This window comes from Hippoglossus hippoglossus, chromosome 6 (genome assembly GCF_009819705.1).
Source record: "Hippoglossus hippoglossus isolate fHipHip1 chromosome 6, fHipHip1.pri, whole genome shotgun sequence".
In the NCBI taxonomy this organism is placed as follows: Eukaryota; Metazoa; Chordata; class Actinopteri; order Pleuronectiformes; family Pleuronectidae; genus Hippoglossus; species Hippoglossus hippoglossus.
Window position 1 is genome coordinate 16,034,631 of NC_047156.1, and position 17,578 is coordinate 16,052,208.

Sequence of the window (17,578 nt, forward strand, 5' to 3'; positions counted from 1 at the left end):
GACAACATTCCCATTACTCAAATATGGTTAAAGTTGTTGTAAATGGAAGATAAACATCAGAATCAGCACACAAATAATGTTTATTTCAGTCTTTCTGCTCATGTTTCCATTTAATCTCTTCAGTCATTTCTTCTTTGTTTTTATTCCAGGCGAGCTCCTCGGGCTCCACAAGCTTCCACGTGACACACTTCTACATCGGCCCCCAGTTTCTGCAGCTCATCCAGCCAGATCTGTTGTTTCTGGGACAGCCGGTCAGTGGGCCCCTTCACCTCCACCAGCTGCAACAAGACAACCCGTGTCACAAGGCTATGCAGAATAATCAGACATGATTCAGGGATCAACCTAATTCTAATAGCTAAGACGTGACGATATCTCACCTTGTAGGTGTTTTCTGAGGTGTTCCACACCACCAGATCAGGCAAACCTGCGCGACAGTGTCTGTAGTCTTGTGACATTCGTGCTGTTACTCCTCCTAAGAAGGCTCCACCAAGGCAAGACACCAGGGACTGCAAATATCAGTGAATAAAGGTGGTTCTGTTAGTACCATGTTAGTACCTAAATAACAAATGTAGACACACATCTAATCAGTTATTAATTGAAACCGATTGTCACTTTAGAACATCACACAATTTAAGTAAAAAATACTATACATCTATTAGATTCATAATGTATAACACGATATATACTGACCTTTATTTTTTACAAACTATTTTAAATTGGCAAAACTGCCATTTTTGCTTATCAATCTACACATCGTACTGATAAAGTATGAACTTGTTTTCAGAAATTTTAGCAAATTTCTTAACAAATAAAAACTGAAATCTTAAAAGTTTGCTTTTATTAGTTGAGTGAAACATCACGATTGCCCGCTGAGATTGACTTGAGTCATCATTGATCGAACTCGTTCCTGCAGGACTTCAATTCCGCGGCTCCATTCATTGCTTCAAGATGGCAGAGTTCATATTCAGGATATTTTGACTCCCTTTCTGGATAGTGGGAGGACATGGACACATGATGGCCATCTTTATATAAAGTCTATGTTTCTACTTGTCTCCCTCTCCATGCTACTGAGAAGGCCCCTCCCATCGCATGACACTGGGCGTTCTAAAGCTCTGTTAGAATGACTTGTGGTTGTTGGACTCCTCCCTGACCAAGGCCCTTCTTGCCGGTCAGTTGGGTCGGATGGGCAACTCTCGGAAAAAAATCAATTTCACAATAACTGTGACTAGTGCACTCCTGGGAACATTCAAAGCTTTAGAAATGGTTTCGTACCCTCACTCTGATCTATGTCCTGCTAAAGTTTTATTGCAGAGGTCTACAGAGACCTCCTTGGACTTGATGACCTGGGTTTTGTCCTGACATGCAGTGTGAATTATGGGAACTTATTTACAGAGGTATGTACCTTTCTAAACTATGTCCATTCAGTTTGCCACAGGTGGACTCCAATCAACATCTAGACATAAGTTAACAAGAACCAAAGCAAAGGATTTTAATACTTTTGTAAATGTGAGATTTTAGTATTTGATTAAGAGATTTGATGAGGATTTGTAATTATTTAAAAACATATTTAATTTTGCCTTTATGTTGTGTAGATTGATGTGCATTTATGGCAATTTAATCAATTCAAAATAACATCTACAACACAATATAGTTTGCAAGTGCTTTATTATACTGAATACTTTCTGAAGCCACTGTATACTTGCAAGATTGACAGTAAATACCTGTGCATGTTGAAGAGATGAGAATAGCTCCCAGCTGACCAAGGAACACACTTTACCCTCCTGTGAGGTCCAGACATCCTCCAACATGCTATGCAGCGTCTCCACCGACGCCTCACTGAGTAACTGAACACAAGAATCGATCCCCTCCTTCCTGTTCTCATAGAAACAGTCGGTGTAAAGATCCAGTGGACATGTCTTTGAGGGGAAACAAAACATGAATTAAAACTTTTTCCGATGCATGGTTATTCAACAAAACTTATAGAGAGCTTACTTTACCTGGTAAGGGTTTCGAAAAACATCTGGAATTCCTTCCATAAAAATTACGTCCCACAGCAAAAGAGCAAACAATGTAGAGAAAGTCGAACCCTCACCATGGATCCCTGTTACATTAACAACAACAATATATTGTTCTTGTGATCAGAGGAACATCCACGTTATTAGTTTTTACAGGGCGAGAAACAATGTTTACCTTGGTCAAATCCTTTTTGGCGGTAATGTGCTAAACACAGCTCTTCCACAGAACATATCACTGTGGCATCGCTGCTGTCTTCCCCCTCACCATTTGCATGTAAAAGAAACCTAGATTTGCCCATGCCTCCCTCATGAGGAAACAGCTGTCCTCGGATTGTAACCTGCAGGCAAAAGTACAAACAGGAAAATATAAAAGTGATAAAAGTGTTTTCCCGAGGAAGCTCAGTGCGAACATAATGCAGCAAACTCACATGTTTGACATCTTGCACTTGAATAGTGGGTAAATCTCCGAGTTGCAGGCGATACTTCTTGAAGCTGGCAGAGTCTTTCATCCGAACGGCTCTCTGATGCAGGGAGAGTTTAGGTCCTGTTCGTACCAGAGTGTCGGTCAGCCCATCTCTAATAGCACCAATTGCCTGAATGCAACAGGAAAAGAGCAGCAGCCATGCAAATTAAAACACGAGACATCGATTACTGAGCACATGATGAGTGAATGAGATGAAGAGGATGTCTCTGAGGAGGTGAGCGGATACTGCAGCTCACCTGCTCAGGTTTCTTGAGGTGCAGGTGAAGGTTTAACGCCAGTCGGTCCCACCATCGCCCTCGGCTGTCAGGACAGTAAACAGACTGCGACAGTAAGGACTGCAGCTCCTCTACTGCTTCCTGTTAACACAAAACTCTCCTTTTTAATTATGACGTACTTCAAACATGGTTACGTTTGTGTGAGTTTGAGTGGATGAGATCGACAAACCTCATATTGACGTAGCCGCTGCAAGATCTCCACCCCTCTGGATAAGATCCGAGTGTAAGACCATCCTGTAGTGAAGCTGCGCAGGAACACAGGCAACTCTTCCTGATGACTATCCAACACAATGATAATGTTAATGTTAAACAATCACAAAGGACTCTGTATCTGTTTTTCAGACAGAGACAAAGGGATTGATAAATAAATTGATGGCTCATCACCTGAAGTCATGGTTTTTCTTCAGCTCCTGCCAGGCACTTTTGGCAACAGTGTAAATCTCTAGGGCCCCTTCCCACTGACCTGCCTGCATCGCTGTGTTTACCTCTTGCAGGGATCGCATGGATACTTCATATCTGGTGGGATGAATGGAGTAAGACGTATATATTCCTGTTTATACTTCTTCAACAACAACAAATCTTTTTTAATCTGAACTCTGTTGGCAGGCCCTCACCTAATCAGGTCCTCTCTGTCCAGGAAGACCTTGGTGTTACGTTGCATTGTGTAGTCTGGGAAGGCCAGACGTCCTGAGTTGACGAGCAGGATGGTAAAAAGCTGGCTCTGCCCGCCAGCTGCCGTCTCCTCCTCATCCATGGTGTCCGTCAGAGAGAAGAGCAGAAGGATGCGGGAGAAAACAGCGCGAGGATCACGACACAGACGCACACAGGAACCTGCGAGCTGTTTCGCCCTTGAACGTTGGAGAGGAAAGCACAGGCGTGAAATCATAACAACATTACTAGTACAGTGAATAAACACAAAGTCACTGCTCATCTCACTTTTTGAGGATGACAGCCCTGATGTTTTGAGCAGGGCTCAGAGAGAAGATTGATTTTTTTTTGCTCAGATTAAGCAGCCCGTCCACAAGCTGCTGTTTCTGAGTCCCAGAACTGCCCAGATGGAAGCTCTTAGCCAGAGCTTTGAGTTCAGGAGCAGGCAGCAGATCCAGCGCTTCTCCGAGGTCCTCAAGATCATTCTCTTTAAAATACAAAAATCTAAATTTAGTGGATATCTAAAGGAAAAAATAAAAAATGTACACAATTGGGTTGGTGTGGATTTTCACGAGGATAACACAAATGGTGTTAACTCCCAGTTACTACACAACAATGCAATAATTCATTCTCTCAGCAGTCAAACAAAATAAAGAAATATGAAAACACAGCTTGCAACAGTATACTAATAAATATTTCAGTAATTTGAAGTTAGCCAGAGATGTAAGATATTAGGAAGATTTGGGCTTCATCTACCTGACTGCAGAAAACCACTTTGAACCAGCTCCTCAGCAACTGGTCCCAGTTCACTGCATATCTGCTCATAATCCAGTTTATTAACTTGAAGCCACTTCAGCTTCCTCTGAAAGAGCCTCACATACAGCTTCTGCCCCATGACTTTTGATAGAGAAGACACATGAGAACAATTATTTCTATTCATTGTTGTCAAATGATAATAACTGTGTGACATTCTAGCGTACCTGTTAGCTTCTCAAATGCGTGTACGAGTGACATATCTTCCTGGTTGAACAACGCTCTATCGTCTTCATTCTCCAGCACCGCCTCTAGTACAGTTCTGAAGTTACGGAGGTAGTATGGAAGATGGGGTGGATGAAGGCTCTCGACAGCTTGGTCGCTGATGGTCTGCTGAGCAAACTCTGGCAGGGAATCACTATTAATGAGTGCAGCAGTTAAATCACAAATCTCCTCTGAACTCAGAGGGGGGTCAGACGTTGTGGAAGGCACGACAGTTTGATCTTGGTCTGTATCAGTTTTCTCAGCTTTTATTTCACTAGACAACACCTCATCTGACTCCCTGCTCTTGTCCATTTTTGCTTTCTTAGTGAAAGCGGACACCTTGCCAGTGGAAGTTGTTTTTTTCCTCTTTGCGAGTTTGGAGGAAGAAACCTGCAACTTTGGAGTGACTAGTTTTTGGGAAGTTTCTGGTTTGGGAAGTTTCATAGTTTCTTTCTGTTTAAGAGTATGTCCTTTTTCTGAACAGGATAGATATGCCACTGCTGTTGGAGTCTCATCGCAGGTTTCTGTCATCTGGTCAATGACTTTCACACTATCTTTGTTGTCCTCTAAACTCTGACTCAGGACATTTTCTTTCTGCGAGCTGCTCAGAGTCTCAGGAGGGTCTCTCTCCTTTTCCAGTGGTTCACCATCCGTTTGTGTCCTCTCAGGTGGGTCCAGACACTTTTTAGATATCTTGGCGGAGAGACTTCCCAGGTCAATCGTCCTGACCACAGTTTTACTGTTTATCTCACGTGGAGCCTGCTGAAAGTGATCCTTTTTGAAGTAAGGGCTGGTGTTGGTCTCTTTGACCTCCTCTCCCTTGTTTCGATCCAGCTCTGGGGACTTTGCAGGATTCCTTCTGGGTGACAGCTGGGTGCTTGGCACAACATTATTACTTGCTGAGGTGGCACAGCTGTCTCCTCTGTCAAAGTTCTGACATTGCAAATCGATGTGCTCATTGATCCTGAATCTTGGTACCAGTTGGCCACACAGGGGACAGGCCAGCTTGGAGGGAGGCTGGCTGTTGAAGAATGAGGTGATCGGAGTCATGGAGGAGGCAGCACGGGCAGGAGTCCCAGCTGAGACATTACCTTTCTTCTTGCTCTTGGACAATGACAGACTTCTCCTGGGCTTGTCCTTGTTGGCTCTGTCGGTCATTATGTTGTTGCTCAGTGAAAACGTCTTTCAGAAGCTTCTCTTCGCTGCAAACTCTGCAGTGAACTCCCAGTGTGGACAGGGCTAACACTGCTGTGGTTACGCTAAGTTAAAAGCTAACTTTGCTCAGAAATAATCACATTAAAAACAGCACATTCAACACGGCGCATATTTGCAGCTCTTGTAGTCTCATGCGTGTGTCACAAAAAACACAGAAACATGACCAGACGCCCTGTCAGTGGCTCTTGATGTTAGCTAACATGCCGGGTAGCATTTAGCCGAGGAGGCGCTGCAGGGTGACAACAATCCCGCTTCTCAGGCGTAACCAGCAGAGCACAGAATGACTGTCAGGGGGAAGTAATCGATCCAAAGTATATCGATCATTTTTAATTAACTAAACAAAAAAAAAACTGAAAAAGGGGAAATAAACACAATTGGATGTAAAATATTTATGTGTATATATTTTTTAACTAAACTTATATTGTTTGAATTACAATGCAAAAAATGCACATAACTCAGTTTTTTCCCCCAACATCCTAAATTACACATTTAATCACATATGAAATAAACGCTTCAAAATGAAATGGTCGCTTATTTAGCCTCATGTTTGGCTGTGCAGACCTCACACGGTGTGTGTGTGTGTGTGTGTGTGTGTGTGTGTGTGTGTGTGTGTGTGTGTGTGTGTGTGTGGGTGTGTGTGTGTGTGTGTGTGATGTTGGGGGGCAGTGAGCACATAATGGAGGGTGGAGTGGGGGGTGTATTTTCTTACACACGTTCCTGGGCTGCTGTGCGGCTTTTATTCAAAACTCACCATTCCGGAGAGCGACCAGATGTGATCGGCACTCGGGCGTTTTTCACATGGAGGGACAGCGCCGGGACTGATGCTGGTGAGTGGGGACACGCTGGACTCGTGTGTATGCGCGGACGGATGGAAATGTCACAGTGATGCATTTCCACAAATAGGCCCCGATAAGAGCAGGTCTGAGGAGGACAATGCTGCGATGGGCTCCAGCATCAGCCTCTGAGCGGCACGTCAGCTCGCTGCAGTCTCCACATCAAGGTCGATGGGAATTACAGCAGCAGCAGCAGCGTGATGGGGATGAGGATGATGATGATATGATGCTTGCAGATGCTGAAGCCAGCAGCGCGCGTGTGTGTGTGTGTGTGTGTTGTGTGCGTGCGTGTGGAGGGAGTGGGCTCCATTAATGCACGCTACAGTGTACGCGCAGGGAAAAACCATATGTCCGATTATGTTATCGATATGTGGCCAGATGTGAGTGCGGCGTCCACACACACACGCACATGCTGCGGCAAAAGTTTGGCGTAATGGCTTTATTAAAAACCACCGCAGATCCGCAAAGGGCAGGGCAACATGCGTGAGAAGGGGGGGTCCGTAATGGTCCCTATTGTTTTCAATTAGCAGAGAGGTCAGGATGAGGTCTGCGTGGTTTATTATAGGGGTTAAGACCACCACCATTTCAGTTTCATCTGATCTGATCGACACTGCTGTGACCACAGTGTGGAATCATTTCCCCCAAAAAAGGTTGAGCAACAACAGTACAGCAGTGTTTCCAGTTCAGCCACAAGATGCTTCATGTTGAGGGCTTGGTGATGATGACATGTTTATACTGGGCGTGTAGTGGCAGCAGATCCAGCACACACACACACACATACACAGACACAAACACACACACACACACAGTATATATGTTTTAAACTGAGGAGCCAAACAAGACAAAACAAATTAGATATACATGTAATTATATACATACAGTATATATATACATATGTGTTTATACATTCATATTATGGGGACCTGTCTTCTTTATGGGGACAAAAAGCAAGTCCCTATAACATAAATCATTACATTTAAAGGTGAGGACATGTTTTAAGTTTAGGTTAAGATTAGGTTTAGGTTTAGGTTTAGGTTAAGGTTAAGGTTAAGGTAAGGATTAGGCAAGTATAAGAAATATAAGGTTAGGATAAGTCTCCAAGAAATCCGTTTAAGTCAGTGTAATGTCCTCTCTGTGTGTGTGTTGTTTACCTTGTTGAACTGATGAACTCTATAATATTAACATAATTCTTTGGTGTTATGTATGTGTTTGTGTGTTTGTAGTAGTGAAGAACTGCAATTGTTATGCATTATCAATACACCTGCCAATACACCTGCTTCACGGCAGCCATTTTGACCTGAAATAGGTAAACGCAGGTGTTACTACATTAATGAATGTTCTGTTATGTTTGCTGACAATGTGATAAATAACACCTGTGTTTACCCACTATTTTCCTGCCATGACAAGGGTCTATTATTTTCCTAATTCCTATATTAATAATAGATATATAATAGATAATGGACTGCTTGGGCCATAGAATGTTAGTAAGTAGGGAAATAGGCCGATCATATTTCCCCACAGTCCAAGGTGATCGACTTTAATTTGCCATCCAAAAATGAATATCACTGACGTATATGTTCACATTTCAGGGGCTGGAACCGGTGAATTGAGAGATTTTACATGACAAAATGCAATGAACTGATTGTCAAAATAGTTGCAGATTAAAATTCTGTTAATTGACTCATCAATTTAGCGATCAATCAACAAATATATTCACCTCTATAGTTTGATTCATGCAACTGAGCCGTGATGGGTATATGGCTTCTTTTTTGTTGTGCAGCTCCTGAAATACATAAAAATCCCAAACAAGAGGGGGCGCAGATATTTGTCTTCTACCAGTTGTGTTTACATTCTTGTAGAACTATAACATTATCTGTTCATTTGCCAATACACAGGATGTTTTGTTGTGCTTTGGTCCAGGTCAAACATTTATTCAGAGCTGCTTTTCAGATGTCAACAGAATGATGTACTGTTCCACACACAGCATCCTCAGAGACTGTAAGTCATGAATCATAAATCTGGCACACAAACTATAACCACACAGTATGGATTATTCTGGGATGCATCTTTGTAAGAACTTTAAGTAAACAATGATCAAACAGAAAGGAAGCACTGCATGCTGCTGCCTCTGCTCACTGAGAGCGGTTTTTACAGCAGGTTTCCTGTTCTGCAGGACATCAAGACAGAATTAGAGCAGACACAACAAAGCAAGATGACAGATAACAAACAACATCGGCAGACAAAAGGGGTGACATGACACGTGTGTGGGTGCTGAGGGTGCAGAAATAATGGATGAATGTAGATCAGCATGACGTTAATCAGTGGATACTTGTTTGACGTGTGAAACAAAGACATTATTTAATTCTAATAGGGGATGTCAGATTGTCATTCCAGAGGTTGTGCAAGTGCGGAAAACAATCACTAACCACAAGTTATTTAAGTCTGGTGTTTGAGTGATGCTCTGTGAGTTGTTGGGTTTCATCTCAACAAAGTAAACAAGGGAAGAGCTAGTTTTGCTCCTGGTATTAATCTTAATGGCTTAATAATTTGTGTATTTACAGAAGAGAAAGAGATGCCATGCGATAGTTGATCTCTACAGTATTAGTTCCAATAAAGAAAACACTTTAGTTTATTAGTTTATTTAACAGAGGCCATGCACAACACAACAATTAAGCGAGACACAACTAATTACTTCCACAAAGGAGGTAAAGTTTCCAAAGTTTGTTTGTTAGCAAGATTACGCAAAAACTACTCAAACCATTTCCATGAAATTTTGTGGAGGCGTGGCCCAAGGAAGATCCCACTAAATGTTAGTGCGAAACAGGGGGGCGGATCCAGGAATGGTTTTCTTTGACTTAATTTCTCCAACATTGCAAGATATGCTGTTTTTTGTGCCATTTGCTGCAGGTCCCAAAATTTCTGATCTAGTGAATTTAAATGTGGTGTCATAAGGGGACTGTTGGGCCTTGGTGGAGATATGTACTCTTGTGCTATTCTAGTTTGGCAGGATAATATAAAAGGCAATACATTACAATACAACAATTCACAGCAAACTCACAGAATGTCAGCAAACCTATGATGGTTCAGTGACCTTTCTATGAGTACGAGGAAACAGGCAGCATGGCATTGATGATAGTATGAGGTGAACATTTACTACAAATTTATTTCACTGACCTGAAAAATGAAACAATTTGTTATCTATTGATGTTAACAGGGTTGACAGTCGTGGGCATACAGGGCCAGTGATGGCTCATGGTGAGAAGCCAGGAAACATTTCTGAAATATTGGCTCCCAGCCCTCCACCGTGCCCCAGTCCAGGACTCACCAAACAGAGCCACGAGGAGCAGCAGGGCTCGGTGAAGGAGGCGTCTGAGCAACCACCGCACACCATCGAGGATGAAAACACTGACCAGCTGACGCCTCCTGCTTCTGCAAAACACGTTTACACGAGCTCTGACCCCAGTCCCGAGGACATGGAGGACACCTGCTCTGAGTATGACAACGTGGGCTCTGATGTCGAGCAGGACTACGACGAGGTGCTGCATTTGAACAGGGAGGGCATGGTGGACATGAGGTATTACAAGCAGTACTGTCCCGAGGATGCCGGCTATATAAAGCATGCAGGAGGTGATAATATTAATGAGAACAGCGGCGCTGCTGACCAGTTGGCTCCCAGAGTTCGTCATAGCACAGAAATATGTGAGGGATCGCAGTCTAACACTAAGCCTCTCAAGACGGGCCATCGCTTCAGGTCACACTGTGCCCCCGTTCCTGCGGATGAAGCAGAGAAGGGAGCGGAGAAGGGCCAAGAGAACAGGTTCCTTTATAGTGACGGAGATGAGATAGAGGAGGTGCTGGATGGGGCCAGGTTTGTCGAGGATTTAGAGGAGACAAAGAACACTGTTCAAAGACCAACCAGCCTTTATCCTGGCAATGATAATGAAAAAATTAGAAAGGGAGGCGATGAAAGGGAAAGAGAAGATGTCACTCGAGTTACAAGAAACCCTAATACCCAAGGAGCCAGTAAGAAGTGTGAGTCATCCCACATGGGTTCAAAAGAGAGGGAGAGGCAGAGCAAAGGGCGAGGGAGGAGGGGAGCAGCGGAGGACACTGAGCATATTGTCTCTGGGATCAAACGATGCTCGACCAACAGCACTGAACAGCGTCCTAAGGCTTCAGCGAGGGACTGCAAAAAGCCCGCTGTTCGGACCAAGGCTAAGTCTGGTTCCAGTAAGCAACATCCTCCTCCGCCACCCCGTCATTCCCACGCACAGTCACCTGCAGACGCCCAGAAGCCACAGCCTCGTCAAGAGACCCCCCCAGTTCCCAGACCCAGTCCCCCTTCTGCAAACAGCCAGGAGAACAAAGCCAGGATCACCAAACCCTCGGTGGCTCCTCAGCACACACCAGAACCACAGAGGGAGCCGCTGGAGGAGAGGCAGAGACGGCCAGAGAAACCCCAGCAGGTAACCACGGCCAACAGGGCAGGTCTCTGTCAGATCTCGTCCTCTGTAGCTTGTGTTTGTTAAAGCTTGTGCCACAATGTCTCTTTGTCCCCCCTTTTTTTCCATGTGGGTTTTTCATCTTTATGGGACAACAAGAAACATTTAAAACATGCCTTGCCCAAGTTAAAGCACATGTTTGTGTACAACAGGGTGAGAAGCCAAGCACAGCCGTGATGCCTGAGGATGTGGCGGAGCAGCCGAGGAGGCCTCAGTGTCAGGAGCTCGTCCCTGCAGAGACGACCAACACACCCAAGGTGAACATGTGTTCAACAACAACTGCTGTAAGCTGTTTCATCTGATCTGTCAAAGCCGTAAATCTTTGTAAATTCACTCTTCATAATTCAATCTTTCATTATCCAAAGATATATATTTTTGTATCTACTATTAACCAAAATACACACAAATACACTTGAAGTCAAACTAACTCATGACTAATACCTTATCTTAAAGAAAACACAGGAGGCTTCTTCTTTCCCCAGCTTTGAAGATGGTAAATATCTCAGAATATTCTTCTTATTCATTCAAATATATACATTTTTATATAGTTTATCAAAGCTGCAAGTAACTGTGTCACAACGTGAGGTGTCTGTTTTGCTGCATAGTCCCCGGTCCCTGTGAGCCAGAGGATCTGATTGACGGGATCATCTTCGCTGCGAACTACCTCGGCTGCACTCAGGTGTTGTCTGATAAAAATCCATCCAAGTCTGTTCGCATGTCCCAGGCCCAAGACGCTGTCAGTCGTATCAAGGTAAATCGCCATTGTTATGGTTTCTGAATATTTAAATCTGCCACATGTAGAAACAGAGTATAAATGATTCGATTCTGGATCTGGGATCCTGTTAAATCATTTTAATGCCATTGGAGCCGTAGTTGTCAAAGTAACAGAGATCTGAACCTGATTCTAAGTTCTGAGGTTTTTGTTGCAGGTTTCCAAATTGTTGTGTTTGTAAGAGACTTGTTCGGTATTGGCAGACGTTCATGTCCCAAAGCACTTTTCAATTAATACATGTTTTTTTAAGTGTATAGATTTATCCGTATTGGCAGGTGAACTATGAAAGGTCAGCTCTGCAGTAGATTTATTTTGTTACCGCACGGTGGAGCTGTTGGTCCTTTTTTGCCTACAACTATTCCTTGTGTCAGTGTTTTGTCTATAGACTGTATATAACGAATATATATACTGTATATTCAGACAGATATAATATTTTATATCTGAATATATATTTATATACAGTCTATGTGTTTGGACAACAAGCTCAAAGTTTGCTGTGTGAGATGAAAATACAGAAAAGGAAGTATCTGATTAAAACACTATGTTGTTTATTCAAAAGAGCCAAGATGAAGACGCTCAGATGATGACAGAGGTCGACCTGTTCATCTCCACTAAAGCTGTCAAAGTGCTGAACGCTGACACACAGGTCAGTAACTCTGAGATCTTTGTGTGTTGAATCTACTCCATAATGAAGTCCAACATGTAAATGTGCCAGCTCTTACTTTGCAGGCTAGTTTGCATCTGCAGTCCCTGGCAGGTGTATGGTAAAACATACAAATAACATATATGCATATGTATAAAAAATAAAACATAACACAAATACAGACAACAATTAGTAGAATGAGATAAAAATAATGAATGTTGGCCCTCCGATATGCTGGCGACCGGTGCAGATGGTACCCTGCTTCTCACGCAATGCCAGCTAAGATTGGCTCCAGCTCAAAGGATAAGTGGTATGGATGGATGGATGGATGGATGGACCAAAAGAACAAAATAAAAACAAGATGAAAAGAATATTTAGTTAAACAACAACAACATAGCCAAACCACTACTACAGATGATGACATGTTTCTTATTCTTTTTGCTCCATAGGAGACAATGATGGACAGTGCCTTGCGTACCATCTCCTACATTGCAGACATTGGTAGTATCGTGGTTCTGATGGCTCGGAGGCGCGTGTCCCAGGCTTCACCGGAGGATCTTTCAGAATCTCCCGATTCAAACGGCGAAGGGAAGACTCAGTACAGGATGGTCTGCCACGTCTTTGAGTCCGAGGATGTGAGTGTTGTGTGGATACTATGGATACACGTTTAGTTTTAGGTTTACTTTATTTATCCTGTGGTCACTTAAACCACTCTCTAACCTCCTTGCTGTTGTCAACTGGGATATCCTTTATTCTGAATGGTTTTCCCCAAACGCTCCCCTTCCCACAGGCACAGCTGATCGCACAGTCCATTGGTCAGGCCTTCAGTGTGGCCTACAGAGAGTTCCTGCGAGCCAACGGCATCAACCCCACCGACCTGAGCCAGAAACAATACAGTGACATCATCAACTCCCAGGAAATGTACCACGACGACCTTGTACATTTCTCAAACTCAGACAACTGTAAAGAGGTGCGAAGTTTTTTTCATTAGGCATAACGAATGATGGTTTGGCCTAACCATGAATGACTCAAGCAGAATCTCACATTCAAGAATCTTAAATTGATGCTTTTTCTTCTTTGCAGCTGCACGTGGAGAAACAGAAGGGGGAGAGCCTCGGTGTGGTGATCGTGGAGTCCGGCTGGGGCTCCATCCTGCCCACCGTTATCCTGGCCAGTATGCTGAACAGCGGCCCCGCAGCTCGCTCGGGAAAACTCAGCGTCGGTGACCAGATCATGTCCATTAATGACACCAGCCTGGTGGGGCTGCCGCTGGCCACGTGTCAGGGCATCATCAAGGTACTGAGCTTCTCAGGGAGCTCGAGTGAGTCTTTACAGATTCTAAACTAATCTTGATGATACGTCACTTCACGACAAAAAGGTCTGTCTATAGCACAAACTACAACCTCTGATGACACCCTAATGAATTAAAATGGATAGAAACACATATGTTAATATATATAATTTAGTCATGAAGCCATACCAGCGTAATGTTAAGTAATTCCATCCACATTATGATGCAAAAACACACCCAACATCACATAAAGTCTTAACAAAACATTAATCCAAGCTCATTGGTACCAATTCATGGTGTTATTATATATTTTCTAAAATATGCCTTTTAATCTTATAAATGTTTTGCAAAAAGGCTAAATAGAAAGAAAAACATAAGTTTTCGCAATTCACCCGTTCACACACAAACTCCTGCTGTGCATCTATGGGACACAGCCATCAGGTGAAATTTGGGGTTTGGCATATTTCCCCAAGGACACTGAAGAAAGCTCCCATCATCTCTTCAGCCAGTTTGAGCCTGTGAGCTCCAGGAGGCACTATAGAGTTCCTCTGGCAACTTAAAATGTTTTTTAAAAGGCCTTCATTCCAATGGCCATAAGTATTCCTCACTCCACGAAGTGACATCCAGTCCACAGAAAGGCAACAACAACTCTTTTTGTGTGCATATTCTATTCTATTCTAAGAGAGAAAAATATAAACTGACTCCTTTTAAAATGAGGTTGTGTTTTGGTTGCAGGGTCTGAAGAATCAGGTGAAGGTGAAGCTGAGCATCGTGAGCTGTCCTCCTGTCACCACCGTCCTCATCAAGAGACCTGATCTCAAGTTCCAGCTGGGCTTCAGTGTTCAGAATGGCATTGTGAGTAAGCCCTTGTCAGCGAGCAGCGTGACACTGAACTTTAGGGTCAGGCTCAAAATGAACGGTTGGCTACTTCTGAAGAGCACCAGTGTTGTAGATGCAGTCACAGAATCTTTTTCACACCCTCAGATCTGCAGTCTGATGAGAGGTGGCATTGCAGAGCGAGGCGGCGTTCGCGTTGGACACCGAATCATTGAGATAAACGGCCAAAGTGTTGTTGCTATGGCGCATGAGAAGATTGTCCAAAACCTGTCCGTGTCAGTGGGTGAGGTAAGAACTCTTCATGCCACAAGATGGCAGTTTTCAGTAATTACTGAGGCACACAGAGCACTGAGCCATACAGGCCTTTTAAAGAAACACACACACATTAGATCAGTTTGAGTCTGGTTCAAATCCCAGATCATTGCAGACATACTTTAACGATAAAAGCTTAGTAGTACGAAGTGCAACAGAGGGAGGTTGATAGTTTGTGAAGATTTAGTTTGCCAGAAATTAATTGTCATTCCATTTTATATTCAAATTGTCGAGCTAATTTATTGAATCCAAATAAAATCTATTGATCCAAGTGCATATCCATATGTACACTGAAGTAAAAGTGAGACATTTCACATTATTTTCTTTGTTGAGTTAGATGACGAGATTGATACCACTCTTTTGTCTGGATGATAATAAATTATTATAATATATTTTATTTATACAGCATTTATATTGCACTTTTTTTAGTTTTGTCTTAAAAAATATGCCACCTATATGCTGCGCTTTTCTTCTATCACATCCCATTCACACACTGCCCAGCACAGCCATCAGGGGCAATGTGGGGTTCAGTATCTTGCCCATGGAGACTTCGGCAGGATGAAGTGGATGACCCAGTCTACCTCCTGAACCACAGCCACCCAACGGCCAATACATAAAATACAGCTCAAAGGGCTTTACAACAAACTAAATTAATACATAAAATAAAGAACGTATTAATAAGTATAAATATGGTAAATGTGAAGCAGCAGCCTGTTAGCTTGTTTTAGCATAAGACTTGAAAAGAAGGGAACAGCTAATCTGATTCTCTCTGACAACATCATCCCTGGACAGATGTAGGCTGTTTCCATCTGTTTCCACTCTTTATCTTGAATTGAGCTAATTGGCTGCTTCATATTTACCATGCAGTCATTGAAGTGGTATCAATGTTCTCATGTAACTCTCAGCAACAAACCAAGTAAGAGTGTTTACCTAGTCTTTTCTTTGTAGATAAAAGGAAATAGATCAGTTTCTTACATAACTCATATTTCAAATTGCTTTTGATCTTCTCCACTACTCACACATCTCACCAGCTGCTATCGTGTGAATTTGTTTTTGTGGGATTTTTCTCTTCATTTCTCCAGTTGTAAATTTGTCCATAAAAGACATAAGAGCTCATTATTTCTCATGAATGGATCTAAACTCTCCTCTGACTCACACTGTGATGGCTCATACGGGAGTAGATCCAAGTGATGTGAAGAGTGACTGTGCCTCTGCAAGTGGACTCTTAGAGTTGACAGTGTAATGCTGGCCGTGTCTCTGTCAGATCAACATGAAGACGATGCCGGCTGTGATGTTCCGACTGCTGACGGGACAGGAGACGCCCGTCTACATATAGAGTCCCTGCATGGATCGGCCCACTGCAGCTCTGCATGTCTTCGCCGTGTGACGACCGCCGACAGACAGACGATGGACAGGCGGCTCGGTGGGACGAGGAGAATTTATTTTTCTATCATTTTTTTTTTTTTCGGCCTCTCGTTGCAATGCTGTAAAGAACACCCAGTTCTCATTTTCAGGTTTTATCTCGAATTACATTGTCATAATGGCCTTACAATGTGAATACTCTGTCTGTAGTACTGTACGTGAGTTTCTGGTGATGAAGAGAAGTAGCTTTAAGGTCATGGTTATTTTCTTATGAAGAGATAAATTGGTACATTTATTTTTTATTTAGTCATTTTTATAATGTGTATGGAGTTTAAAAATGTACTTCTACTGTAAATACTTTGGATTACTCAAGGACTCGATTGGAAAGGCCATATTACTCCTACAGTATATGCATGTTATTATGAAGAATTACTGACCAGGGATTAAGTCTCAATCTGACATGATAATCTATTACAGTAAATATTAAAAGAAGATGATAATATGCTGTACAAAGGCACTAGACTATGTGTATAAAGGTGATGCTGACGGCCAAAGACACACACTGACTTTTCAAAGACATACAGTATGGGTTATCATTACCTTTACCAGAGCGTACAAGAATGTATAAAAACACACATTACTGACTGAATGTAATGTTAAAACACAAAAAAAAACAAAAAACAGACTCACTGCTGAACACTCGCTTGTCTTTAATTTATTAAGGTGTTGCTGCAAAAAACAAACAGATAAGACAATAAAATACGTTTGCTTGGTTTAGCAATTGATGGTTTGAACTTTCATGGGTTGTTTCCTTTTGTGTTTTCACATTTTTTTGGAGGGAGGGGGGGGGGGGGGACTCAGAAGAAAAGAAGGAAACTGCAACCAGTGATACTGCTCAGAAACTATGCACAAATTAAAGTGCCCATCAGCAACATGCATGCACGGTTAGGAATCCTGCACTGGCTATGAAACGTCAAAGTAAGCTAAATTAAATGGGTTGAAACATAGACTAAAAAGTGAAGCCAAATCGTCTTGAATGCCCTCTTGTGGCTGGCTGCAGTATCGTTCATGAACCCTGCCTCCTCCATGTTAGTTAATGAGACATGGACCAAACTAAAAAGTACACTGTAAATAGAACATTTGAGCTGTAAGAATGGGGTGAAACATCATGATTGACAGTTGAGACTGACTCATGATTGGTTGAGAGCATAATTATTGGCGGGACCCAGATACGGTGGCTCCACTCCATGATCATTACTGTGCCGACATGATTGTCCATTTTCATACAGATTCAATGAGTTAAACAGTGACATAATCCATAATGCCCATATAAATGTATATACACATTGTATGGATCCCATACAAGTTAATA

The 17,578-nt window shown here is 42.7% G+C and overlaps 2 protein-coding genes across 3 annotated transcripts; one reads left to right on the forward strand and one right to left on the reverse strand.

Moving 5' to 3' along the window:
• Positions 1 to 45: 45 nt before the first annotated feature.
• fan1 (FANCD2 and FANCI associated nuclease 1) lies at positions 46 to 5,943 on the reverse strand. The gene is made up of 13 exons (XM_034589233.1): positions 4,403 to 5,943; positions 4,179 to 4,319; positions 3,711 to 3,909; positions 3,389 to 3,622; positions 3,159 to 3,290; positions 2,944 to 3,052; positions 2,736 to 2,855; positions 2,444 to 2,608; positions 2,191 to 2,353; positions 1,998 to 2,101; positions 1,722 to 1,916; positions 378 to 506; positions 46 to 278 (listed from the first exon to the last, which is right to left on the reverse strand). Exons 1-13 carry the CDS (start codon positions 5,595 to 5,597, stop codon positions 141 to 143), a joined length of 3,024 nt encoding a protein of 1,007 aa, XP_034445124.1. The 5' UTR covers positions 5,598 to 5,943; the 3' UTR covers positions 46 to 140.
• A 348-nt stretch (positions 5,944 to 6,291) lies between these two features.
• On the forward strand, positions 6,292 to 17,000 carry apba2a (amyloid beta (A4) precursor protein-binding, family A, member 2a). 2 transcript variants are annotated; one of them, XM_034589236.1, is made up of 13 exons: positions 6,292 to 6,481; positions 8,408 to 8,485; positions 9,702 to 10,953; positions 11,142 to 11,246; positions 11,443 to 11,482; positions 11,595 to 11,740; positions 12,321 to 12,407; positions 12,854 to 13,039; positions 13,195 to 13,374; positions 13,488 to 13,700; positions 14,431 to 14,550; positions 14,680 to 14,820; positions 16,109 to 17,000. In XM_034589236.1, the coding sequence occupies exons 3-13, from the start codon at positions 9,733 to 9,735 to the stop codon at positions 16,178 to 16,180; spliced, it is 2,511 nt and encodes an 836-aa protein (XP_034445127.1). In that variant the 5' UTR covers positions 6,292 to 6,481; positions 8,408 to 8,485; positions 9,702 to 9,732; the 3' UTR covers positions 16,181 to 17,000. The 2 variants fall into 2 exon arrangements, with proteins under 2 accessions (XP_034445127.1, XP_034445125.1); XM_034589234.1 differs by lacking the exon at positions 8,408 to 8,485 and having other exon boundaries at positions 6,293 to 6,481.
• The last annotated feature ends 578 nt before the right edge of the window (positions 17,001 to 17,578 follow it).